Source organism: Sceloporus occidentalis, unplaced genomic scaffold (genome assembly GCF_023333645.1).
Source record: "Sceloporus occidentalis isolate IW3139 unplaced genomic scaffold, rSceOcc1.0.p SCAF_11, whole genome shotgun sequence".
NCBI lineage: Eukaryota > Metazoa > Chordata > Lepidosauria > Squamata > Phrynosomatidae > Sceloporus > Sceloporus occidentalis.
This window is the reverse complement of record NW_028316991.1, coordinates 23,829,200-23,856,897: the sequence shown is the minus strand read 5'-3', so window position 1 is coordinate 23,856,897 and position 27,698 is coordinate 23,829,200. Positions and strand designations below refer to the sequence as shown.

General features: G+C 44.3%; 1 protein-coding gene across 1 annotated transcript in view; it reads left to right on the top strand.

Annotated features, from left to right (window-relative positions):
• Nucleotides 1-10,870, top strand: part of LOC149305714 (uncharacterized) — a 37,885-nt gene extending 27,015 nt beyond the window's left edge. The window contains exons 18-27 of the mRNA XM_089477304.1: nt 699-905; nt 4,760-4,861; nt 5,260-5,358; nt 5,897-6,043; nt 6,404-6,511; nt 6,829-7,026; nt 7,196-7,402; nt 7,488-8,856; nt 9,057-9,206; nt 10,662-10,870. Of these exons, the coding sequence (XP_089333430.1) occupies nt 699-905; nt 4,760-4,861; nt 5,260-5,358; nt 5,897-6,043; nt 6,404-6,511; nt 6,829-7,026; nt 7,196-7,402; nt 7,488-8,856; nt 9,057-9,206; nt 10,662-10,870 (2,796 nt within the window). The remainder of the gene's footprint in view (nt 1-698; nt 906-4,759; nt 4,862-5,259; nt 5,359-5,896; nt 6,044-6,403; nt 6,512-6,828; nt 7,027-7,195; nt 7,403-7,487; nt 8,857-9,056; nt 9,207-10,661) is intronic.
• The last annotated feature ends 16,828 nt before the right edge of the window (nt 10,871-27,698 follow it).

Sequence of the window (27,698 nt, the reverse complement as noted above, 5' to 3'; positions counted from 1 at the left end):
GCGGGGGGGGTTATATTACTGTATACAGCGCTGGTGGTTATATTACTGTATACAGCGCTGGGGGGTTATATTGCTGTATACAGCGCTGAGGGGGTTATATTACTGTATACAGCGCTGGGGGTTATATTACTGTATACAGCGCTGGGGGTTATATTACTGTATACAGCACGGGGGGTTATATTACCGTATACAGCTCTGGGGGGGTTATATTACCGTATACAGCACTAGGGGGTTATATTACTGTATACAGCACTGGGGGGTTAGATTACTGTATACAGCGCTGGGGGTTATATTACTGTACACAGCGCTGGGGGGTTATATTACTGTATACAGCGCTGGGGGTTATATTACTGTATACAGCGCTGGGGGTTATATTACTGTATATTACTGTATACAGGGCTGGGGGGTTATATTACTGTATACAGCGCTGGGGGTTATATTACTGTATACAGCGCTGGGGGTTATATTACTGTATACAGCGCTGGGAGGGTGGTTATTACGGCTCCCGCGTTGGTAAATATGTATGAAGGTCAATGTCAGTAATATAGGAACAAAGCAGCTATACATCCACTGGGATAAATATTCAAATAACTGGAAGTTTGGGCACAAGTTGTAGTCCCTTCTCATCCTTTTATTTAAGTTCCAGACGTATCTTCTGTCCGTGTTTCTAAATCCGACTTTCGCCGCTTTCACCGTAGGATGGACAGACTGCGCTCCACCTGGCGGCTGAGAACGATCACTCCGAAGTGGTGAAACTCTTCTTGAAGCAGAAGCCGGAGTTGGTGACTTTGGCCAATATGGACGGCTCCACATGCGCTCACATCGCTGCCGCCAAGGGAAGCGTCGCTGTCATTAAGGAGCTCCTCAGGTTCAACAAAACTGGCGTCACCACAACTCGCAACAAGGTGAGAGCCCGGCATACACCATTATCACACTTCTCTATATATATATAATGTACCCCATATACCACAAAAAATAGCCAGAATGTTTTTTTGGGGTTTTTTTTTCTATTAAGTGTCTTTATTATGTAATATTTTTATGAAAGTATTTATTACATCATAGAAAGGCTTTAACATAATAAGTGAAAAGGCTTTCTATGATGTAATAAATATTTTCTGCGGGAATATTTGTGGGCATCTCAAATCCGCTTATCACATTAACCACCTGTCTATGACATAATAATTATTTTTATGAATATATTTATGACATCATAGAAACGCTTTTTAACGTAATAAGTGGATGAATACTATATCGGGATTAGATCATTCATTTAGACCACGCGTCTCTGTTCTAAATCACCATTTGTTGACGGGGACTCATTGAGTGTCCTCACATGGTAGCGGTACGGCTCCTGACGTCCTCGCCTTTCCTGGCGGCTTTTGATCTCGGCCGTGCGCCGCTGGTAATGAGATTTCTGTGAAGCGTTTCCTCTCTGCTTCCATTGTTCTGCGGCAGGCGACCGATCATCGCTGAGGCCTCTGTCCGCCGATGATTTATTCTGCTTCCTTCTGAGAAACGGCAAAAAAGATCACAGCCTCCGAGCTGTTATAAAAAACTATTGATTAAGCGATGGTTAATTCTGCGTAATGTTTTATAAATCATTAGACTCGTTGTGGTTTTGGGAAAAGTACGAGATTGTATCAAACAGTGAAATTCTGTTCATTTTTATATTAAATCTGTGAATTAGCTTGGTGTGTAGTGAATCATATACATTAAATATATATATTCGAAAGTATGTGGCCCTCACTCCTAATTATTGGGTTTAGGTGTTTCAGCCGGGATTATGGCTGACAGGTGTATAAAATCAAGCCCATAGGCGATTATTTTCCTCTCCCCCCCCCCTCTCTTTCTTCTTATTCCTTTTGCCCATCAAGAATTTTGGGAACCATTTGGGGTCTGCCCCTGAGTCACAAGGTTTCAACCCAGTCTCTAGGTTAATGGGCAGACTATCGGGGTCATATAGTCTGGAGCCGACTCCTCTGTTGAAAGGCTTTTCCGTGCATCCACTGCCACTTCTATACAACTGGTAAAGGCAACCTTTAAATCTGTCAGTTTTTTTCGCTATCCAACAGGGGCCAGAAGAATAAATGACCTGAGAGTATATTTCACATACAGTATGTGTTCTATAAATGTATGAAAATAAAGCCTCTCGCTGACAGGGCTTTTACCCCGATCTCAAATTCTCAGGGTGAATGGGCAGATTCTTTTTATATTCTACTCTGACCTAATGATATCTGAGCATCCTAATCGAACCCCCCACCCCTGCACACACATACACACAAACACACACTTTTGGGGTACTTTATAAATACCGCATTTGCTCGATTATAAGACGACCCCCCAAATCTGAATATTAATCTAGGGAAAAAAAAGAAAAAGCCTGAATATAAGACGACCCTATAGGAAAAAAGTTTTACCAGTAAATGTTAATTCATCTAAACTATTTTTTTTAATAAAAGCTATAATTGAGAAAAATATTTTGGTTTTATTTCCTTCTATTTTCCAACCTGCCCCCCCAGTTATGCACATCTGCCCCAGAAATGCCTAATACCCCCTATATGCCACTGTGCCCCATGATATGCCTTTTAACCCTCTAAATGCCACTGTGCCCCATGATATGCCTTTTAACCCTATATGCCACTGTGCCCATGTTATGCCTTTAGACCCCCTATGTGCCACTCTGCCTCCAGAAATGCCTCATACCCCTATATGCCACTCTGGCATTTAGAGGGTTACAAGCAGGCCCGGACTGGCCATCGGGCACACCTGGCATTTGCCCGGTGGGCCGAGCCGCGGCAGGGCCGGATTGACTTAGGGGCTGATGGAGCTGCAACTCCAGGCCCCTACCTTTAAAATAGGCCCAGTCAGGACCGGACTGACTGGGCCTATGCGGCCTCTACAGCCGCATTAACGCAGGGCATAAGGGGCACCTGCCCCTTAAGCCCGCCGCAACTGCGACCGGGTCCGCCACTCTAAGGAGCCGGGAAGCCCCCACCAGGGCCGGCCTTAGGGGTCTGCGGCCGCACAGGATTTAAATTAAAACATCGGGGGGGTTTTTTGTTGTTTTTTTTTACTTTATTTAACATCCTCCATGTTAAATAAAGTTTTTGTTAACTTTATTTAACATGGAGGATGTTAAATAAAGTTAAAAAAAACCAAAAACCCGATGTTTTAATTTAAGCCGTGTGCGGCCGCAGACCCCTAAGGCCGGCCCTGGTGGGGGCTTCCCGGCTCCTTAGAGTGGCGGACCCGGTCGCAGTTGCAGCGGGCTAAAGGGGCCCTGTGTTAATGAGGCCGCATATTTTAAGGTAGGGGCCTGGAGCTGCAGCTCCATCAGCCCCTAAGTCAATTCGGCCCTGCCTGTAAGTAGGGTGAGGTAGTGGAGTGCAGTGAGAAGGGGCAGAGGGGGGTTAGATAGTGAGAAATGGGGAGAGGGGATAGATAGTGAGAGGGGGTACATAGTGAAAAGGAGGAACATAGTGATAAGGGGCAGATAAGATGGGGAGAGGGGGTAGTGTGAATGCGTATGAGAATGAATGAGTAAATGTTTGGATGAATTGTGTGATGCGTATGACAATTAATGAATTTATGTGTGGATGAATTGCTTGAATGATTTGTGAGACTGCATTAATGAACGTGTTAATGATTTGTGTGAATGAGTGAGTAAATGCAAAGATGGTACATGAAGGGTGGGCTTTAACAATAAATAAATAAAAAATGGGCTGCTCAGGCTTAAATGTCCGGGCCTATTTTTTGTCCCAGTCCGGGCCTGGTTAAAAGGCATATTATGGGGAAGAGTGGCATATAGGGAGGTTTAAGGCATTCAGGAGGCAGAGTGGCGTATAGAGGGTTAAAAAGGCATTTCTGGAGGCAGAGTGGCATTAAGGGGGTTAAAAGGCATTTCACAGAGCACTCTGCCTCCAGAAATGCCTTATGCCCCCCATTTAACACTCCCCCCAACTTACCGGTGCTTCTGACTTCCCTGTCATGTAGCCGGGGCAGGATGTAGATCCCTCGCACTTACGCTGCATCCGGAAGGAGGCGTGGCTAGCAGCGGGGGTTGTCTGCGTCCATCGCGCAGACCTTCCCCGACTGTCAGAGATCAGAGCACCGGCACCGGTGCGGGGAACTCTGATCTCTGAGAGCCGGGGAAGGTCTGCGCGATGGACGCAGACAACCCCCGCTGCTAGCCACACCTCCTTCTTGCTGCAGCGGAAGTTGTCTACGCGAATCGCGTAGACGACTACACGCTGCCCCAGCTACACACCGGGGACTCAGAAGTACCGGTAAGTGGGGCGGGGGAGACAGGAGGATCCAGGTTCCCTGCAGCTGCGGGGATCTGGATCTTAGTCGTCTCATAGTCAGACCTATTTGAGGTCTGATTATAAGACGACCCCGATTATAAGACGAGGGGTATTTTTCAGAACATTTGCTCTGAAAAAACCTCGTCTTATAATCGAGCAAATACGGTAGTTTAATTCCGGTGGCGCGAGCCCCCTACTGGTGGCATGCGGAATAGGCAAACAAACTTTTTTTTGCCAAATAAAAACTTACAAACAAAAAAGGGTGAAAGTACAGGCGAAGTGCGTGTCTCCTTCTGTTTTAATGTCATTTTTGGCCTCAAATATATTTTTTTCACTGGAATGTGGAACTCGAGCATCGCTCGGCTATTGTTTTAGAGCAGAAATCAAGGTTGAACGGCGCTTCCAGAAATAGCTTTTGTCTTAAACGATTCTTGTTTCTGTTCTGGATGCTGCAGACCAGCGACTCCACGCCGTTGCATCTGGCAGCCGAAGGAGGTCACACAGAGGTGGTTAAGGTTCTGTTAGAAACCGGAGCGTCTGCATCGGACGAGAATGGAGTAAGTTGAAATAAGAACTTTGTAACATCTTTGAACTCACATGAATAATTGTGATACCAACCACAACTCGCTGATGAGACCCATGTAGGCCAAAACGTAGTCTGGGGTTGTTGGATCCCATCGGCAGAAGAGATTTGCTTATTCCTTGTTTGTATTTTTTATACATAAATTATAGACCTTTTAGAACATCCAGATACAGTCCCACCCATAAAGTGACCTGTGCCTTGCAATGCTGGGGAATAGTGTCAGATTCTCAAACCAAGCACCTGGCGCTGGAGTGTCTTCTATGTAAAGTCTGGTCCCTCTCAGTTACTGTACGGTCCTCTTAATCCCGATTCCAATAAATCTCTCAATTTTTTCCTAAAAAAAATCTTGAATGTGTTGTCTGTACCTGGCAGGAGGGGATGACAGCGATTCACCTGGCAGCTAAGAACGGGCATATCGATGTCCTGGAGGCTTTAAAGGGAAGCATCTCATTCCGGATTACCAGCTCCAAGGTAAAGTCATTTTATATGCTCCAAGCCGTGGTCTTCAGAGGTCCGCCAAGGCGTGGTCTTCAGAGGTCCGCCAAGGCGTGGTCTTCAGAGGTCCGCCAAGGCGTGGTCTTCAGAGGCCTGCCAAGGCGTGGTCTTCAGAGGTCCGCCAAGGCGTGGTCTTCAGAGGTCCGCCAAGGCATGGTCTTCAGAGGTTCGCCAAGGCGTGGTCTTCAGAGAAACATGAGAAGGTCAAATGTGATCACTTATAGCCTATGAAGGGCAGGGATATCTTGCTTTTAAAAAGGCCATCTAGAAAGTATCTTCTTGTGACCTTAAGGAGAAAAGCACAGGCTCTAAATAAGCATATGTCTGGTCTCTGGCGATTACCCATTTTATTGAATAAAAATATGAGATGTAATCTTCAATGGGGTCTTCTGGATCAGTACAAAACTGGAAATAGTTGAACTTTATTCTTCTCTCTGTATCACAAGCCATTGCATGAGTACCCCGTTGCTGAGTTTGGAGTTAATGAAGAATTATTATTATTACCCTTCTTTAGACCGGTTTTACAGCTCTTCATGTGGCAGCTCAATTTGGACAACTCGATTTTGTCCGTGAAATCCTAACCAAAGTGCCCGCCTCGATGCACAGCGAGCCCCCCAAAACAGCCTCGGACTTATTATTTATGAAAGATCAAGGAGGCGAGGTATGAATGAAAACCAATGCTAATCATTGTTGCAGATTAATTGGTATTTATTATCATAATTTATTGAAACGTTTACAATAATGCCAGGAGACACAGCAACCCCGGGCCATTATAGTCTCTTTTCATGTAAGCGTATGATGTCTTCTATGCTATTTTCACTGGCGATTGCTTAAAATAAACTGCCACGTTCTAGATTGCTCTTACCGGTCATTCTTCCACATCAACTCAATACACACAAAGCACTTTATTTCTCCCTCTCTCTACCTGGAGTTTTTAAGCTTGGTTCCATAGGGCGACCCTCTCTGCCCGGTCCTTTTTCACATCCGGTTATTACATTAAACACTTTTTTTTTATCTTAAGTCAGGATATACCCCATTGCATTTGGCTTCCCAATCCGGCCACGAAAGTCTGGTCCGGCTTTTACTGAACTATCCAGGAGTCCAAGCCGACGCAGCCACCAACCGGCAGGTACGGAACGAATTATTGCTGACATTCCATGTGACTGTCATTGTATTGCAGCCCTTCTCTTATAACAGACAGCCATCAAATGTTCTGTTTGATGTCTCTACCTACTTCTTTCTCCATGCATATGGTGTGGTCGGTGTCCATTGGGTGCCTAGCCGGGTAATCGTAGGTTGAAGTCGGCAGCTGGACCTTGTGTGACACGGGACAAGCCTGACACCAAAAGTCTTCTTATGTGGACAGGTCACTGACCCCGTAGTCACAACTCTAATACACAGTCGCATTCCCAAGTATTTGATCTGTGCACCATATGATCTCCGCAGGGTTCGGCGCCAATACACCTCGCGGCGCACAACGGTCACACGTCGGTTGTCGGCCTCCTTCTAAGTAAGTCCACGTCCCAGCTGCATATGAAAGACAAGCGAGGAAGAACGTGCCTCCACCTGGCTGCCGCCAATGGCCACAACGAGTTGATGAGGGCGCTCGTTGGTCAAGGAGCTGAAATAAATGTGACTGACAAGGTGCAGTACAGTCCTTTATTTCCAGTGGTTCAATGACATGTCCATTTTATAGCCAATTGAAGTATATTTGGGTCAATTTCCCCCACAAAATCCAACACTGCACTTTTTATTATACTACCCTTATACTTGCCTTGTCCTCATTTTATCCATGGCCCTTTTTCCTCCCCAGAATGGGTGGTGTCCGTTGCATTTCGCTGCAAAGTCTGGCTTCCTAGACACCGTCCGCTTTCTCATTGAATGTGGCGCCAATGCGGCACTGGAGTGTAAAGACGGAAAGCTAGCCATCCAGTACGCGGCCGCAGAAAACCACCATGAAGTGGTGAGCTTCCTACTGAAGAAGGACCGCAATACTTTAAAGCTAACGGAAGACAGAAAGGTAACTCCTCTCGTTACCCGAACATCGTTTTAAATCTCCGTTCCAGAGGTCCTCTCGTAAAATAATTATTTTATTATGTTTCCAGTTCGTCTTTGATCTCATGGTCTGCGGGAAGTTAAACAACAACAGGGTAATAGCGGAATATGTTCTTAATTCCGCGGCACCGCTGGACACCGCTGTCAAACTCTCGAGAGCGTTCGCCGTTGCGAGCCTGAAGGAGAAAGAGAGGGCAGTAGACCTTCTAAACGCTTCTAAGTACAGCGAGAACATGGCTACTGAACTCCTTACCGTGGCTTCCGGAAGTAAAAATGCAGGTTATATCCTGAGAGCCGTGGACCACCGAGGGACGACTATTCTGGACTGCTTCATCGAGTGCGAACAAAAGGACGTCGTTGCCCATCCCGCTGTCCAAAAATACTTGTCCGAGGTCTGGTACGGAAATTTAGAGTGGGCCGCGTGGAAACTGGTGCTTCTTTTCTTTACCTTCTTGGCGTGTCCACCGGTTTGGCTTGTGTTTTCTCTGCCTCTGAAGCACAGATTTCACAAGATCCCAATCATAAAATTCATGAGCTACTTGGCCTCTCATATATTCCTGCTCGTGCTGTTCATCCTAACCATCGTCTATCCGCCTGTGAGTCCGATTTACGAAGGGCGCACGATACCGTACTGGAACGAGTGGCTGCTGTTAGTCTGGTTACTGGGGACGCTGGTGTCGGAGCTCACCCACCACGGGGAGCGCTCTGGACTGGCCTGGATACGGGTTTTCGTCTTGGGATTCTCTGCGGCTGCTTTCTTCTGCCACTTACTCGCGTTCCTGTTTACCGATACGGAACGTTTGCACTGCCTTTTTGCCAGAAATATTTTCCTCGGTGTAGCCATGACTCTCTCCTTTGTCCAGTTCCTGGAGTTCCTCACTTTTCACCACCTCTTTGGACCATGGGCCATTATCATAAGAGATCTGATAAAGGACCTAACCCGTTTTGCCGTCATTCTAGGCTTGTTTCACGTAGCCTTCACCATGCAACTGTCTGCTGTCTACCAGCCCGTCTATCCAGAATCTAAAACAAATCGGACTTATAATGAAACCGCTCCCGAACAGAACATTTCCAACATCCAGGATCCCATCGATATCACCGTCCTCTTATTCTTTTCTCTCTTCGGTCTCGTCGAACCAGAATGTCTTCCGAGCCTCGACCGGACTCCCCCGTTCACGTTCGTAATCGTCCGCTTCGTCTTTGGCGTTTACCTTATTGTCACGTTAATTGTTCTGATCAATCTGCTGATCGCCATGATGAGCGACACCTACCAGCGGATACAAGCTCAGTCGGACACGGAGTGGAAATTCGGACGGGCGACGCTTATCCGAGATATGACCAGAAAACCAGGAGCCCCGTCTCCGTTCAACCTGCTCACGAATTTATTTTACTACGTGAAGTTACTGTGCAAGTACAAAGGTATGCGCCTGAAACCCGGGGTGTCGTAAAACAGATTTTTCTGCCCACAAAAATATATTATCCCGTGTTTTCATATTGGGGCAACATTTTTTTAGTTTTAAATGATAATTGTGGGAATGGTTGGGTTATTGGACTTAGTTGGGCAAGCGACGCAAGTGAATAGCCTTAAATCTGAATTATTACTGATGTTTTCATTTTAGGGAACGTCTGCTCCGCCGGTACCAGGAACGTTATGAATGAAGAGGATGCTGACGGATTTTCGGACACGCATTCTATTGACTTTCTTGCACATACATCGCTTGGATGGCTTAGAACCACTGCCAAGAGAACAATGCAAGTATCACCAGAAGGTAACCTCTTCAAAGCCCCCACATATTGGTTAATTACTTTAATTATGCATAAAAACACATTGTAACCATAGCTAGAGATCATGAAATTGCAGGTAATGATAGACTTCTACAGAGAGAGAGACAGGGAGAGAGAGAGAGGTGGACATAGTAAAGAAATCACATTACTTGTCACTTGGCCAAGGATATGGTAAGTTGAGCTTCCCCAGAGCCATTAAGGAGTCAGATGGCCAAGCATATGGTGTAGTTCGATCCCATTGACTATTGGAAAGTGCCATGGCCATGGGAGGTGGCTGGCAGGACACCCAGAGACCAAAGGAGAGTCAAATGGCCAGGAATATGGTCTGTTTTAGGTATTTAAGATGGCTCGGTGTGGGGAGTCTGGAACAGCTTGGCTCCTGGGACATAACAATGTCAAAGACTTACTTTAAAAAATAAAATAAAAAAAGAAGAAGTACCTGAAGAATAGTTTCAATAAGAGTTAAAGAAAGAAACTCATGATATTCCACATAATAGTGAAATTCTGGAGTCTCACCTTTTATCTGCTCTTTAGAGGACAACTGCCGTTAATTTTTTAGCTTCTAAAAGGGAAAAACTGTTTTGGAAGAAAATCTCTTGCCTTGATCTGTGGCGTATTCCGGGTAAAAGAATGAGAGCTATTAGTATTCCCATAGGGGTAAGCAGCTGTGTATATAACTGACTGGGCCAACAAGGCCAAAGGTGACAGGTCTGGGAAACGGCAGCCCCTGTGCAGCGTTACCAGGGTCAATTCGCTTAATCGGCGATAACATTCCCAAATAAACTGCAGTTCGGTGGTCTCTGAGCGTCCCTGTGAGGGTCCGCCATGGTGTGTTTCTGTATGTAATTGATGTAACTGAGGATCCGGTGCTCAAAACATCTAAAAAATCTCATTTTTGATGGCCGTTTTCTTAGCCAGGGCTCCTTTTCGTTCATTGTCATCAAACAGGACCCAAAACTCATTGTTTCTATTTTTGGTCTGAATCCTTACTTTTTGCGTTTGTGACGCCTGATCCTTAATTTTTTTTTCTTTGTGTAGTTTTCTGCCCTCATACTAACTCAGATAATCTTCCTAACACCAAAATCTGGAAAGCAGTAGGGCAGAAATGTAGGTGGCTCTGTCTTTTTTTTGTTCCACGACACGAATTACATTTCAGCAAATCGGAAAATGTGAACGATTCGGAATGATCTTACAGTCAGGTTATCCTGACCTCTTGTGATAAAAGCATTAGGAAACATTCATCATCCAGATATGGAAAGGGGCAATCTAAACAATTATAGACAAGAATTTCCTTCAATACAAATAATAAGAATTATATAAAACGGTGCCTTCTTTCAAATGTAGATTGGTTGTTGGCATGGTAACTATGTAACTGGTTAAATATATTTTTATTTAAGTTACATAAGGACATGTTTTTCTGTACCCCGCTATTCCCACAGGTGGATTAAATCGAAACCAGTTTTTAGGAGGCCCCGTGCACGTGGATGAAATCACAAACTGGCACGCCGTGGTCCTCCGGTATCTCTCCCTTAAAGGCCAATCGGACGTGGCAATTTTCGAAAAGGAAGCCGCTCGCCGTACAGATAAGTCTACGAAGCCCCCGTTTCACCGGCCACTTGATGCAAAGCTCCAGAATGGAATCCACTAACGTAACATCTCCTGTTCTAGACTACGGAATACCGAGACGCCATGGCTGACCTGAGACCCAAGGCCAAGTCAGTAGCCTGTTTTGGGTTAATATTCGTTTCCCTCTTCCAGGGCAGACATTATCTCCGAACTAATGAAAGATCGTATACTGTCGCGAGAATGATGTCGCGTAGAGTTAATTTGACGGCGTCTTGTGAGTTCTGTTATAAGACGCTAAAGCTGTACGAAGGTGAAGCGTTCTCCATACATATTGCAGGGTTCGTGTTACCTGTTTGGCTGCTGCCCGGAACATCAGTACCTCCTAACACAAGTGGATGTAGCTAAGCGTTCAACCCTACATAGCGGCTGTATCCTACCCGCTTAATTCAGTCTTAATGTCATTATGATATCGGTGCCTTGGGTGGCTGCTGTATGATTGTAAATTTAAATGAAATTTGATTTTAACTCATTACTTAAGACACTATTTTGTGCCAATTTAGTCAATTGTAGGGGATTCCAGAACTCGTCTCCGGAAACATTTCTGATTATGTCTTCTGAATATTTACATTTGAATGTACAGCAGGGGTTAGGATTGGAAGATCCTAACCTAAATGAACAGATAACAATTGGCAGTTTAATGGTTATTTTTTTTTTAGCTCCATCAGCAACATTCTAAATTCTTATTCATCAAAACTCAATATTGTTCTTTTATGTAAAATCCATTGCTATCTTACCACCGGCTAATACATCATGTTAGGTCTGTGACCTCACCCCAAATGCTGCCAAAAACGTACCCCATATGAAGAACTGCGTGCATTAAAAAATCCACAACGACATTTGCTCTCTCGGGTTCTTCCACCGACGCAAAACCCTTTTATTTACGACTCAGGGAGGGCGACCTGCAGATCTCTCGGTCTCCCGCAAGATACAGGGGGCTTCGTATAAGCTTCATACAAGATGGTATAGACCCCCTGTTGATCTCCATAGGTTCTCCCCAATTCTCTCTGATGGGTGCTGGAGGCACCAGCCGGGGCACATTTGGTGGAGCCGCCCCTTGATCACCCCATTTTGGGACAAGGTTCTGAAGGTGACCCGGCAGGTGAGAGACTCCTCTCTAGATAACTCACCTGCCAGGGTTTTGCTGCCCCACACGCCGCAAAAAGTCATTAACGATTAATGCCGCAAACACCCTGGCATTAGGGGTTTCCAATCTGAAAGGCATGGCTGAGATGCTCGAGCTATCTCATTGGTACTGTACCATGTCCATTTCTTTTTCTATCTAGTACAATAAATATAAAAGATGTAAAAAATTGCTACAAAAAAAAAACAACTGGACCATTTTGGCAAAACGAGCCCAGATTTTTAAAATAAAATATCTTACTTCATATGTGTGACGCTTTCCTTTTTCCATCGTGCACTTTTGGGTAAACGTTTAAAAGGCGAGACCAACGACTGATTAAGGTTTGAGTCTTTATAGAAGGAAAAACAGGCGACTAGCTGGAGTCCAAAGGGGCCGATCTGTTGGCAGGTTCTGGGTTCCTATGTTTTTAAATCCTTTTATGTATTTTTTCAGTGCTGGGGAAAAGATGGCTTGGGTTTTTTTATGGGTTAATTTACAGATTCCATGCATAGTTTGATTTAGTTCAAATGTTTTTTCCTTGATTTGAGTCCATCTTTCTGGGACAGGGTGGTGTTTTAATAAAAGTCAACGGACCTAAAGCTACTGACCTAGTATTCAAGTCCAACAACCTGGGTCATCTCTTCTCATTGTGTCTTATGGGATTCCTGGTTTAGATTGACGAAGGTTCTTTTTAAAGAAGACATGGCTTGTTACTGTCCTCTGTTCAAGGTCTAAATTGGTCCAATGAGTGTTCATCCCCACATCAATGGGCTTAGATTGGGCCGCTATCCTTCACTCATAAACCGGCCTTCATATCTCAGCTAACTATTGGTGTGTGTGTATATATATATATATATATATATATATATGAATTTATTTGAAAATATTATTCTGATGCTTTTTAGTACCTCACATGTAAAATAATAGGATATTTCGACTTCTTTGGCTCTGAGACAGTTGGCTAAGGCTCCGCTGGGCTCAAATATAATCAATCAGGTGTAAGGGTTTATGCTGAAATATAGGGAAATTTAAACAATTCTATGTAAAAAGGAATCAGACCAGATCCATATCTAGCTCTTCTCTTGACGCGATAGATTATTATTTTCTTGGATGTCCACGTAGAACGAGGCCGAATTGTTTATCAAGACAGAATTCCCAAACGGAATGTTCTGCTGCGATACTGAAATGTTTTAATGTAATGACAACATGTCTGATACGAAACAATAAACTATAATATTTTATTTGGCTAAAAAAAAATAAAAAAATTTGGACATGTGAAAAAATAACATGGTTTGAGCCGGGAAAAATGTAGGGTTATTTGTGGTCTTGCACTGAATCATAAGCAACAATCAGCAACTTAATAGCAGAAGAAGGATAAATTAATGGGGAGGAAAAAGCATGCTAATCTTGAGAACAGAAGGTTAAGATGGCAGCTTTCATGATATACATATAACGGTGTACATGATAAATATTGGGGATTTTTAATAACTTTTTAAAGTTCAAAATGTAAAGCATAAGATGTACATGGAATAGGATCCAGATGTCCATAAATCAGAAAAAGAAAAACGTCTTTCTCAAATCCTGGCTTAATTGAGATATGAAACCTCACTGAGGAACCAGCAACATGTCCAGCCCTGTCAGCTGCAGCGTGAAAGCCTTGGTCATAATAAATAAAACAAGAACAGAACCAAATACAAAGAAAAAATAAATACAAACAAAATAAATGTATTCTACCCATTGTACAGAGCTACGGAATTTGATGACGCTATATAAAGCGTCTCTCCTGTTGAGTCTCTCCTCCCAGCTTTTCAGGGCCGCGCCGTCTCTGCCGAACCAGACTCCCAGGATCTTTAGGAAGTCGGTTTTGACGGGAAACGGGATCGGCTCAGAAGTCAGGTCCCACTGCCCGAACAGCATGGTCTCCGACTTCCCGCAGTTGACCTTTGCACCTGAAGCTCGGCTGAAGTCCTCGCACGTCTGGACGAGTGCTCTCACCGACCGGCGATCCGCGCAGAAGATGGTCACGTCGTCCATGTAGAGCGAGCACTTTATCTCTTTCTTGTCTCTGCCCGGCGCAGTGATCCCTCTGATCTCTGGATTCCGTCTGATGCACTCGGCGAAGAGCTCTATACAACAGACAAAAAGAAGAGGTGAGAGAGGGCAGCCTTGTCTGACCCCAGAGAGGACAGGGAAGGGGTCAGTCTTCCAGCCGTTCACCAGCACCGAGCTGCGGATATCAAGGTACATCAGGTTAGCGTAAGAACAGAACATCTCCCCCAGCCCAAACCTCCGCAGTACCTGACCCATAAAACCATGAGACAGACGATCAAATGCCTTCTCTTGGTCTAGGGTGACCAGAGCGGCACGGACGTTGCGGTCCTTGATGTAGTAGATCGTGTCCTGATGACTTTCTTCAACCTGGTGGCTAGTACCTTGGCGAGGATCTTGTAGTCCACGTTCAGGAGAGAGATGGGACGCCAATTTTTCAGGTCGCATCTCTCCCCCTTCCGCTTATACAGGATCGTGATCATTCCCTCTCTCAGCGTGGGGGGCATCCGATGAGGTCCCACAGCGTTGTGTACAACTCAGCTGGGAGACCGTCACTGCCCGGTGTCCTGCCCTTCCTGAAGGATTTGGCGGCAGAGTGCAGCTCCTTCAGTGTCAAGGGGGCGTCCATGGCTGCACGACCTACGGGATCAATGGTGTTAGTGATACCTGACAGGAACCGTTCAGCAGCCTCCGGGTCTGTGTCTTTGGGGGAGTAGAGATCTCGGTAGTAGTCGACTACCACTTTCTGGACCTCCTCCAGTACCACGCCTTTGCTGTCTCTCATTTCCGTCAGGGGCGTGTGGGAGGAGTTGAGCTTCCTGAAAAATAAAAAGTTACATTTCTCACCCTTCTCCAGGTTCTCCACCTTGGAACGGAAGACGATTCCTTCTCAAAAGAAGACGATTCCTTCTCAAAGTGCCTTTTCAGGCCCTCTTTGGTCTCCTCCAGCTCCTCATCCACGTCCCATCCGCACTGTTGGAGGTCCAACAGGGACTGCAGCTTGCGTTGCAGCCGTCTGAATTTCCTCTTCCTCTCACACGCCTGGAGTCTTCCTTTAGCCTGAAAGAAAGGGCGCAGCTTTACTCCCACCACTGGGCTACAGTGGGCAACAGATACTTGGTACTGACACAATCAGAATATACATTACGCAGCTCATCCACGATTTCCTGCCTCTCTAACAGGGCACAGTTCAGCTTCCAGGAGCCTGGACCGGGAGGAAACCCTTTGCCCAGGGCACACTGGAGCCGAACAGCCCTGTGGTTAAAACAATAAAAAATAATGATAATAAAGGTAACATAAAGAAGATTGCGAGAAACCTTAGAAAAGGGGACATCCTAAATCTGGTCTACTAGGTCTTTTTTACACCTAGGGTATGGGAGAAGAAACATAGGGGTAACCATGGCGATATGTTGGATTAAATTTAGTTGTGGTTTCTGCAGCCATATGACCATAACATTAAAAAAAGGTGGAGTGAGTTTGTCCATTAGAAGAAGTTTTATTAAACACTCATCTACAGACACCAGACAAGCCAGAATGCTTGTTTTTCCCTCAGAAATCTCATGGTGCTGCCACAACCACAAGGGATTCTGGGTAGGCGCATGCAAATAAGGCCAACAATGATCACCTTTTGCCTCTATATCCACTTTCTACATTTCCATTAGAAGAGTATCATTGATTTTATCTGTCAGGTCTTGACCGGCCATCTGGCAAACCAGGCAAATGCCCAACGGGACGCTGGTCTACAAAGCCGTGGTCGGCAAAGTGGCTGGAGATGCCAGACCGCGTGCTACATGAGTATAAAAACATAACGGTAATATCAGTGTGTATGTGTAAATGTGTGTTAATGTTGGTGTGCATGTGTGTGTTAATGTTAGTCTGTATGTGTAAGTGTGTTAGAGTGTGTATCTGTAAGTGTGTGTGTAAGTCTGTTATATGTGTTATAACATTAGTGTATGTTACAGAAGGGGCAAACTCAGCTGTACTTGCCCCGGAAGGCAGCAGTTAAAGCCCCCTCCCAAGACTTCCTATTGTCTACTTTTTTTTACCCCCTCACCGCTGCTTCCAGTTTGAATGCTCTGTTCATTCTCTGTACTTTTGTGACTACAAATGTCACCTTGTTTATCCCACTTCCGTCGGTGTTCGGACACAAAGTCACTGGGGATTCACTGGCTCGTGTTCTTGGAAACATGCTTCTCTTTACTTTTTTCCAGATTTTTTTCTGTTTTCAATTCACTTTTTTTTCCCCAAAAAATTGGCTGATAATAGTTTAACTAATCAAATTTTGCACTTAATAAGTAAATAATTTATAGACTAATAAGTAACTAATTTAGCTCAAATAAAATATTTTCCTGATGACAGAAAACGCATTGCATTGTTTGATTAAATTTATTTTAGAAATATAAGAAACCCTCAGGATCACTAGTGTCCCTAATATAACAGCTTTTAGAGCTGTAGAACCCTGTGATACCTTCATTGGTTGATGCCAGAGGAGGCTCCTGCCGGTGACCAATAGAGTCGCTCTTACAGACCTTTGTCTCCTTGCGACAAAGCTAATGGTCTACCCAGGCCAAGTTTCGGCATCAGGAGTTAAAGGTCCATAAGGCGACTCTTCTGGTCACTGGCAGGGAGCTCCTCTGGCATCAACCAAGGAAGAGCAGCTGCCCTTCATTGGTTGAAGCCAGAGGAGCTCCCTGCCGGCGACCAATAGAGTCCCTCTTATAGACAAAATTTAAATACTGGCACCGAAGCCATTGGTCTCCCCAGGCCAAGCTGCTCTAAGTTGCTTTGCCAGGGGGACTCAAATCCCCATTCCTCCCAAGCCAAGTTGCTCAGAGCAGTTGTCTGTCTGCGGAACCTGGCCTCGGTTTATAGTTTTATGGATAAAGTGTGATCCGTTTATAAGATCGCCACCTGAATCTGAGTAAAGCAAAACTGTGAAAATCGTCCCGGCCTCCCGGGTGGAAAAATGTGTCCCGACCTCCAGCACTCAAGGGGTTAATCCTGCTCTCTATTCTGTGACCATACATGGAAGCTCCCATCAGGAAGGATGTTCTGCGCCAGCCGAGGAAATCATAGAAACTGCCTCATGATAGACATTCAACAAACCGGGTTTGCAAAATAAATGTTTCTTTTTACAGACTGTTACGGAATCCTCGTGACAGAAGAAGGACTTTTGGCCTCTGTCTCTCTCTCTCTCTCCCTCTCTCTCTCTCTCCCTCTCTCTCTCTCTCTCTCTCTTGCAGCTGCCGGGATTACTGTCTACAAATCCGTGCTCTGTTATGAAATTAGTTTTTTGCCAAGATATGTCTTATCCTCTGTCAAGCATCAAATCCGGAAAAAAAAAAATTTTCTGATACGAGAAAATAAAAAGACAAAGTAAGACGGTCGATGACCCCACTTGGAAGACGTCAAATATCAAATTGAAAAAAATACCTTTTAAAAGATTGTAAAACACAAAATCGGCTGCATAGACTCAAACCTTAATCAGTCGTTGGCCTCGTCTTAGATTCGGAAGCCGTTTGCCTATCCTATAATTTTAAAATAGCCTCTACCACTTTTGCTGGGAGGTTGTGCCACTTACCTACCACCCTCTCAGTAAAGTAAAATTGCTTCCATACTTTTAAGCATGGGCTTCAGGTGCTAGTGCTGTTTTTATTTGCTCGTAGGGCGATGTTGGTTGGTGGTCCCGCTGATATCGGTGGGCTGCGCTGATGTTGTGCGTTGGATGTGGGCTGGCAGTGGGTGACAACCTACAACCCGGAATTTCTCTGGAGACGCTTCACCCAGAGACGCCACATCCAGCCATCGGCCATGCTTACACCATAAGCCGACCACTGGCCTTAAAGGACCAGAGCCGTCTTATTCTCCTCAGTCTGTTCTCTCCTGGTCGTACGTTTCATTTAATGATTTCTGATTCGTAATAGCGGAAAAATGGGGTGCGACATCTTCTGCCTGTAAATACCAAGGACAGATGGCGATCCTAGTCATGTGACGTGTTTCCAAACTCAAGACCACCAAATGAATTTATTTAGAGTTATTTATTTTACTGACTTTGCTTCTTTTGGGTGATTATTTGATTTTTTAATTTTACCCCATTTTATACTATGTAGTTTTAATAACTGTATTAAATCTATGGATGTTGTCACAAAAGAAGGCCTCAATTGATTTGAAAAAAGTAACAATATATGACAGAAAGAAAGAATTGAGAGAGAAAGAGATAGAGACAGAGAAAGAAATAGAGAGAAAGAAAGAGCGAGCAAAAAGAAAGATAAACAGAGAGACAGAGAGAGTGAGGGCAAGCAAGACAAAGAGAAAGAAAGAAAGAAAGAAAGAAAAAGGGGAGCGAGAAAAAGAGTGAGAAAGAGCAAGAAATAACATTTTTCTATTAAAGTTTCTGTAGGATGGAAAGTAACATTTTCCGCTATTGTGATATGGAGAAGGTGGGGTAGATCTCCTGGAGACCAGCCCTAGTGAGTATGCGCGATCCCGGCAAAACACTGCCCTCCCAGGGTTAAACAGGAGCTTTATAGACCTGGGCCACAATAAGGAGCAGGTGGGTGCTAGATAAGTGGAACAGCCTCCCAGCAGAAGTGGTAGAGGCTAATACACATGCATGGGATAGACATATGTTATTGCTAGGTCTAATCCTTTAATTCTCATACATGAAAGGCGTGGGTGGTAACGGTAATTCGCCTGCTTTCGGCCCCGCGACGATGTAATCATTCGAGGGCCCCAGATGAAATAAAAGTATAAAGAAACGGCCCGTAATCCCAGCAGTTACATAAACACGTCACTTTTAGCACGTTATTAAAAAGACGTATATAAAGAACTTTTATTATAAACCAATGGATTCCGCTGAAGTTTTTGTTTTTATCTCCCTGTTTAGAACGACGTCTCAGTGATCCCCTATTTATAGTCCCGATCACGCTGCCCCCCCCCCCCCCGGCCAGAACTCTTCTTGTCGAGCGATAGTTTTATTTTAACGTTCACTTAAGTGAGTGAAACATCAAACTCGCTTTTATACATAAACGTGCGTCGAGAGGTAATCCTACACTGTAGGAATTCCCAATAAAATAGACGCGGCTTTATTAGAAGGGACGTGATGGACTATACTGCGGAAAAAAACTGAAAACGGATACTTCAGGTTCCTCCAGATATGGGAAAACATTTTTTTATATTTCTTTCCAGTTAATGCAATGTTTTAAACCCAAATCGTGTATACATCTTCAAAAAATAATAATATAATGCGTCGTTTTCCTGTAGTTTCTTGTTGAAAAATCAGGATTATGTTCTTATTTTTTCTCTTCTGTAGCAGTCTTCTCGCCCTCCGCTGTGCTGAGACTTTACACATCTCCATTAAGCCTTTTTTGCAATAAGTAACCTCAAAGTGTTGCTCAAGTATCTGGCTCTGAAAGGGTTAAAGTGAAATGCTGATTATTTTTTTTTTTTTCTTCTTCAAATTATAAATACGTTTTTAGTCATGAAATAGCGATCCGGTGCTGGCCTTTATTCTGCGGTGGGCATCGTACCAAAGGTGACCTGATCTGGACTCTCAGTTTAGTTTATAGGATGTGTTTGCAGGAAAGGTTCCCGCGAGTGTTTCACATCTAGAAAAATTAACTCATCTGTGTTTAAAAAAAACTGTCATAGAGTTAAAAATAAAACATTTATCTCGGGGTGATATATTAGTTGATGTGCACAGGGCATCTGTAAGAAAGAGAAAGAGAAAGAAGGAGGGAGAGAGAAAGAAAGAAAGAAAGAGAAAGAAGGAGGGAGAGAGAAAGAAAGAAAGAAAGAAAGAAAGAAAGAAAGAAAGAAAGAAAAAAGAAAGAGAAAGAAAAAGAAGGAGGAGGGAGAAAGAAAGAAAGAAAGAAAGAAAGAAAGAAGGAGGGAGAGAGAAAGAAAGAGGGAGAGAAAGAAAGAAAGAAAGAAAGAAAGAAAAAGAAAGAAAGAAAGAAAGAAAAAAAAGAAGGAGGGAGAGAGAAAGAAAGAGAAATAAAGAGGGAGAGAGAAAGAAAGAAAGAAAAAGAAGGAGGGAGAGAGAAAGAAAGAAAGAAAGAAAGAAAGAAAGGAAAGAGAAAGAGAAAGAAGGAGAGAGAAGGGGAGAGAAGGAAAAAGAGAAGGAAAAAGAGAAAGAAAAAAAGAAAGAAGGAAAGAAAGAAAAAGGAGAAAGAAAGAGGAAGAAGGAGAGAGAATGGGGAGAGAAGGAAAAAGCGAAAGAAAGAAAGAAAGAAAAGGAGAGAGAAAGAGAAAGGAAAGGAGAAAACTAATCCAGTAAATGTTCTGTAGGGTGGAAAGTGCCATTTTCTGCTATTGCTGGAATTTGGTTAAATGTTTTTGTAAGAGGGGTACGTCTCCTAAGCAGCGGCTCTCTGTTCACGGCCTTTGCCCGAAGCCCAGTACTCACAGACATCGATCAAGGGGCAGATGTAATACGTTTAAAGTCTGTGGTTAAAGAACTTTAAAAGAACAGTAATAGTCATCGCATGTAATCCTGGTTTGTAAGTGTATCGAACTCACAGCATACCCTCCAACAGTCCCAATTTTCACAGGACAGTCATGGTTTTTGGACACTGTCCTGGGTAGCTGCCCCTTTTGCATGCAGTAGGAATCAGGGAGATGAATGGAGGACTGAGATGTTGCAAAAGCGAGCAAACGTCTAACATCCATTGGATCAGCCGTGCAAAAAAAGTTAAATACAATAATCTAAAGGAGCTAAATCAGGCTATAAAATGTAGAACATCCTATATGAAAAACACGTTATTTATAATATAACAAAATATATAGTATTCTAAAAATACCGTTTGCATAATAAATGATAGAGATCTCCTAGCAGTAGAATCGCATGTATGTATAAAAGCATTGCACCTATCACGTGCCAGCAACACTTTTATAAAAAAATGATAAATTCATGCAGTCTCATCATCCGTCTCAGACCGGTCTACCTGTATTAATCATAGGAAGATAAAATCTGCCGGCAGATCGGCCCCATCCGGCCCCCGTCTAGTCTGCCTGCTCTTCCTGCTGTAACGACTCAAACCTTAATCAGTCGTTGGTCTCGTCTTAGATTTAGGAGCCGTATGTCTGTCTCAGTCTTTACCCCTTCTGGAGGCTCTTCTACATACACTATATGGACAAAAGTATTGGGACACCTGACCGTTACACCAACAGGGGCTTTGATGACATCACATTCTAAATACATAGACATTAATATGTAGTTGGTTCCCCTTTGCAGCTATAACGGCTTCCACCCTACCGGGAAGGATTTCCACAAGATTTTGGGGAGTTTCTGTGGGAACTTTTGCCCGTTCATCCAGTAGAGCGTCTGTGAGGTCCGGCACTGATGTTGGACGAGACGTCCGGCTCGCAATCTCCGTTCCGGTTCATCCCAAAGGTGTTCGGTGGGGTTGAGGTCCGGGCTCTGTGCGGCCGGTCAAGTTCTTCCACCCCAAACTCATCCAGCCATGTCTTTATTGCGCTTGCTTTGTGTGCTGGGGCTCAGTGATGCTGGAATAGAAAATGGTCTTCGCCAAACTGTTCCCATAAAGTTGGAAGCAAAGCATTGTCCAAAATGACTTGGTATGTCCCCTTCAGCACACCGTACAGAGCCCTGACCTCAACCCCATCCAACACCTTTGGTAAGACCTGGAACCTCCTCCCTCTTCCTGCTATTAATCCTCTCCATACACAACCCAGCATCCGGTCTGCTTTTCCGGCACTTTATTGCATTGTCTGCTTACCTTTAAGCCATCAGAAATAATTACTTCTAAGTCCCTCTCTTCTGGGGTCACTGACAGAACAGGGATTGGGGATTCTTACCTCCCAAGTGCATTATTTAACATTTATCAACATTAAACTGCAGCTGCCACACGCAACCATTCTTCTCATTTACTTAAATCATTCGCATTTGACTTGCTCCACCTGGAAGAAGGACCACCCTATCGCAGACCTTTGCACAAAAGCACATCTTATGGGGGACAGTGTCGAACGCCTTACTGAAATCTAGATAGATAATATCTACTGCCCTTCACAGGGCTATTATCTTAGTTACGCTGTGCTGTTAATGATCATGCAAACTACTTACCATATAATTCCTGAAGAAGGGACTTCTGAGGTCCTGAAAGCATTTGTAATGTTATATCCTTTTTGGCCCAATAAAAGTTATCAATTTCAACTAAAGACTCCATTTTCTGTTGGGTTGATATGGTTATATATATCCATTTTTTTCTTATAGAAATGTCTGAGGGTCATACCTTTTAATCTGAGGGTGCAGTACAACGGAGGCCAACACAGACCTCTAGACCGAGGGCCTCTAACATGTGGCCAACATTGCAGGCCAAATACAGCCCGCCAGACATTAAAGGTGGAGCCCACCTGAGGACCATGCGGACGTATATATATATATATAGAAATGTCCGTGTTTTTAAAAGAAAACCTAATTTTGTCCATTAAAATAACTTGAAATGGATGAGAAATCCAGCGCAGACGGGGTTAATGTTGTAAATGTCTATTGTAGCTGGAAATGGATGATTTTTTAATGGAATCTCTTCATAGGCGTACAGAGGCCCTTTATCACTCCCATCACTCCTGTGTTCCAATGGCCCTTTATCACTCCCATCACTCCTGTGTTCCAATGGCTCTTTATCACTCCCATCACTCCTGTGTTCCAATGGCTCTTTATCACTCCCATCACTCCTGTGTTCCAATGGCCCTTTATCCCTCCCATCACTCCTGTGTTCCAATGGCTCTTTATCACTCCCATCACTCCTGTGTTCCAACGGCCCTTTATCACTCCCATCACTCCTGTGTTCCAATGGCCCTTTATCACTCCCATCACTCCTGTGTTCCAAAGGCCCTTTATCACTCCCATCACTCCTGTGTCCCAATGGCCCTTTATCACTCCCATCACTCCTGTGTTCCAACGGCCCTTTATCACTCCCATCACTCCTGTGTTCCAACGGCCCTTTATCACTCCCATCACTCCTGTGTTCCAAAGGCCCTTTATCACTCCCATCACTCCTGTGTCCCAATGGCCCTTTATCACTCCCATCACTCCTGTGTTCTTATCACTCCCATCACTCCTGTGTTCCAACGGCCCTTTATCACTCCCATCACTCGTGTTCCAACGGCCCTTTATCACTCCCATCACTCCTGTGTTCCAACGGCCCTTTATCACTCCCATCACTCCTGTGTTCCAACGGCCCTTTATCACTCCCATCACTCCTGTGTTCCAACGGCCCTTTATCACTCCCATCACTCCTGTGTCCCAATGGCCCTTTATCACTCCCATCACTCCTGTGTTCCAACGGCCCTTTATCACTCCCATCACTCCTGTGTTCCAACGGCCCTTTATCACTCCCATCACTCCTGTGTTCCAACGGCCCTTTATCACTCCCATCACTCCTGTGTTCCAATGGCACGTTGTGTTCGCTGATCCAAGTTTAAGTTTAAAAGGCTAATTGATGGTTAGAAACCCTTTTGTAATTATGTTACAGCCTGAAACGTCCTTGTTTTCCGTGAAATTTTAGCAGTACAGATTTCTGAGCACACTCTCAGTTCAAAAGCTGTCGAAGGCCGAAATAATACTTTTTTTTTTTTTAGTGCTCGTGTCTCTGCTTAGGAAGGAAATTGTGTCCTGAAATAGCAGCAGAGGCGTCTGTGCAGACCCCAGGTAAACTCATAACGAATCCCTAGGGGTCCCGATCCCACGGTTTAAAGAGAGTCATTAGTTTTATTATTGCGGGCTCTGAGCTGGTCTTTACATGTAATAAACACTTCTGGACAAACTCACAGAGTGAAGATTCTAGTGGATTGTAAGATGTCTGAAGAAGGGACCTCTGAGGTCCCGAAAGCATTTGTAACATTATCTCCTGTTGGCCCAATAAAAGTTAACAACTTCGACTAAAGACTCCATTTTCTGTTGGGTTGATACGGTTATATCTATTTTTTTCTTATAGAGATGGCTGAGGGTCATACCTTTTAATCTGGTGGGGCAGCCGAATGGAGGCCAACACAGACCCCTAGACAAAGGGCCTCAAACACGTGGCCAGCAGGCCATATGCGGCCGTCAGATATCAAGGTGGGGCCCGCTCGAGAACCCTGCGGACGTATATATACAACCCGTATTAAAATCTTGCAGGTGCTCTGAGCCCAACGCTATTTGCAGGGGCTCGGTGACAGAGGCTGAATCGGACCACCTAGACCCTCCCTTGCTCCCTTGTGCAGCTTTGACCCCTTCAATGCCATGATTTCAGAATTTAGGGGTTAATGTTCTAACTGCTGCAGAGCCAGTCAGGACTGGGCTGATGATGATGGGAACACCCCTGACCAATAGGAGCCATCTGATCATTATAACCCCCCCCCCCCACAAGTGACAGCTGTCACAGAGCGAGGGGTCATCCAAAGTAAAGGGGGGGAAAAAACACACCGATTATGAGTACAAGTTCCCAAAATTTTTATTTTTTTTTTAAACATAATTAATGATTGCGATTATCATCCAACCCGAAAATAAAAACGTGATTATCAGAAATCTCCAACATACAGAAAGCAGGAGCATCCGCGGCAGGCGGGAAACGGAAACGATTTGCATATTCGTAGCGGCTGCGAGTTTCCGCTCTTCCATTGGATGATTCGGAAGATATAAAAAAAAAAAAAACTGTATGTTTTGCTGAAGATATATTTGTCGTGCGGCTGCGATCGGGGGGCACATACATGTTTATGTTGACGAGCCCGCTGTGCCATCGGAAAGTATGCCAAATATTTGCCTTTTAGAATCTTGGCCGGGACTCAAAATCCAGGAAATCAGTGCTGAGCGAGCATGAGAAAAATACCGAGCGACCCAGGCGCTGGAAGAAACGTCTCCCGCCAACAGATCCTCACGGGTCACGAAGTCATAAAGCTCTCCATATGATAAATAACCACGGTATTGAAATGGTTAAAAAATATATATATTTCTAATAAAATCCTACGAAGCTTGGGTCATTTTAATTGTCGTTTTCTCTACTCGATTCCTGCACCAGTTCTAAGACAAGTTACACTGAGGCCGATGGCAGCCCATGGCAGAGCCAGCATTATCTCATCAAGGTCTCTCTCTCCTTTCCAACCCCAACTCACAATACAAAGACTGTCTGAACCAATCAGAAACGAGCAGTAACTCAACGAAAGGGAAGAGATAACGTAATGGGGAGGAATAATGATGCAGATCCTAAGGACAGGAGGGCTGCTCCCATAGTATATACAAAGCATAACCCCCATTATTTAAGGCAGGTGGGGGGTTGGGGTAAGAGGCAGGGGTAAGTACGTATCCCATATAACACATCTGTTTCTCTACACTACCCTATAGAGATGACGGTAATAATGATTATTTTTGGACGTGGCCCTAATTCGCTAAATCTATAGCGCTGTTCTATGTCTCTTAAACAGAGAGGTATAAAGTAACTCCGGCTGGGAACGGAAAATCATTATTTTGAATAATTATTTATATTCCGGGGGGGTCTCACAAAAAGGGCTGGTTTTGAGACCATCCAGCTGTCTGTATTTAAAGCTATAGATCCGTCATCTAAATCACACACGAGTGACCCATCAAACCCCCCCCCCCCCGTCTGACGGAGCAGAGTGTGCCGAGTGATCACGAATTCCTAACACTGTATACAATAATAACCCCCCCAGTGACAAAAAGCTGGATTTATCTCATTTTCTTCCAATAAACCCCCTTTATCTGCAGTCCTGGAGCCGCCGTCGCTGTCAGTCATGTGATATTTTGGGTGACTTTCCCGGCTCAAACACCACACTGAGCTGACGCTTTATGGCGATGCTAATGAAGTCCGTCCATCCATAGACTTTCATTAGACAGAGAGTCCATCTGGGTGATTAAGACTGAGCCATTCTATTGTTCCCCACAGGCAGTGTGATAAGGAGTCGGGGGGTTTAGTAGATCGGGGATCAGATAACAGAGCGAGAATCATACAAACGGCTGATATGCAGCTGCCTGAAAACATTATATTACGGGGCAAAAAACTCTTTAAGATGATAGTTTAAAGTTTAAAACTCTTCGGTACCAAAGTTTGCGAAGCGTCAGCATCTACCGGACCTACAAAGTTCTATTTCCAGCATTATTGCTAAATGATTGATTAAGAATGACTTCAGGGAAGTATTACCTAATCGGGGGTATTTGGGAGCTATGCTTGTGTAGCCCATCGTAGGCTAATGTTAAAAGACGATCTTTTGCCCCATTGATTTATTTCACAGCTACAATGTTACAAAGAGCTATTTTAACCCTCTGCAGCCAGCCGCTCGTTCATTCTTTCCCCTGCAGTGCCTGGCTGCAGTTCCAGTAGGTTCCCTTTTTTCTCTTTGGTTCTGGGGGGTCCGTCCTCCCAAGTGGGCTTTATAAGTCGATTGGGGCAGCTTAGTGGGGCAACAGCACCGTGCCCCCGGAAATCAGGACTGTACCGCGAAAAACCAGGACAGTCGGGAGGTATTATACAGTGAATCCCTGAGAAAATAGATGTGAAAAATAACACTACTCGCAGGTGATTGGTGGGCTGCTTTGTGTCTGCAATAAACCTGATTCCCGGCGTAATAAATTTTCCGTCCCGATGTCATAATTTCGTGAAATGTGTACAGATGGATGGGGAAGTTTTGGTGGGTCCGTCCGCCGGCTGTACCTTACCTGCTTCCTGCTTACAAGGCTTGTCACCGTGACATGGAACAGAAGGACTGGAATATTTACATTAGAATCACAAGACAACAGAACCGCGGACTTTTTAACTCAAACGCTAGCAATCAATAGCAAGACACAGAACCTGCCGGCAGATCGGCCCCATTCGGCCCCCCGTCTAGTCCGGCCCGTTTCTCCCGCTGTAAAGACTCAAACCTCAATCAGTCTTTGGTCTTAGATCCAGGAGGCGTATGTCTATCCCATGCATGTTTAATACCCTCCCTGTATTACCCTCTACCACTTCTGCTGGGAGGCTGTTCCACTTATCTACCACCAGGGGACTATAAAGGATGAATTAGGTCAGTCCTCAATGAATGCCAAAAACCCATAGCCACTTAATTACCAACATTTTTGAAAAAATGCTTTTATTACACAGTAAAGCGATGGGTCCATAGGTGTGTTTGTTAAACGACCAATCAGGTCCCCCCTGACCAAAGGGATAAATGTCAGAATTAGATAACTAAAACACCCTTTTTTATGCAATGGATGCGAGGGAATGTAGGGACATCTGGACTTAAAGCTTCGTTGAAAGGCTGTGATGGAAGTGGGCTTTTCTATATATTGAGATATTTTTTGGGTAGAAATAACCTGGAAAAAAATCATTCTTTTTTTGGTGATTTTAGAGGATGACGGCTCCACTTATAGGCCCCGTTGGGCATCATCTATAAAAGTTTAATTTTTTATTGTTGATGCATTTTTTTATTGGATTTTAAATATATATTACATTTTTTACATATAAAATTGGTCCATGTGGGCTCATCGTATAGCCAGCATCTAGCTGACATTGTTTTACTTTACTAAGAGGGTAGTGGATGATTAGTGGAACAGCCTCCCAGCAGAAGTGGTAGAGGGTAATACAGTGAGGGTATTAAACATGCATGGGATGGGCATACGGCTCCTGAATCTAAGACGAGACCAACGACTGATTAAGGTTTGAGTCTTTACAGCGGGAGAAACGGGCGA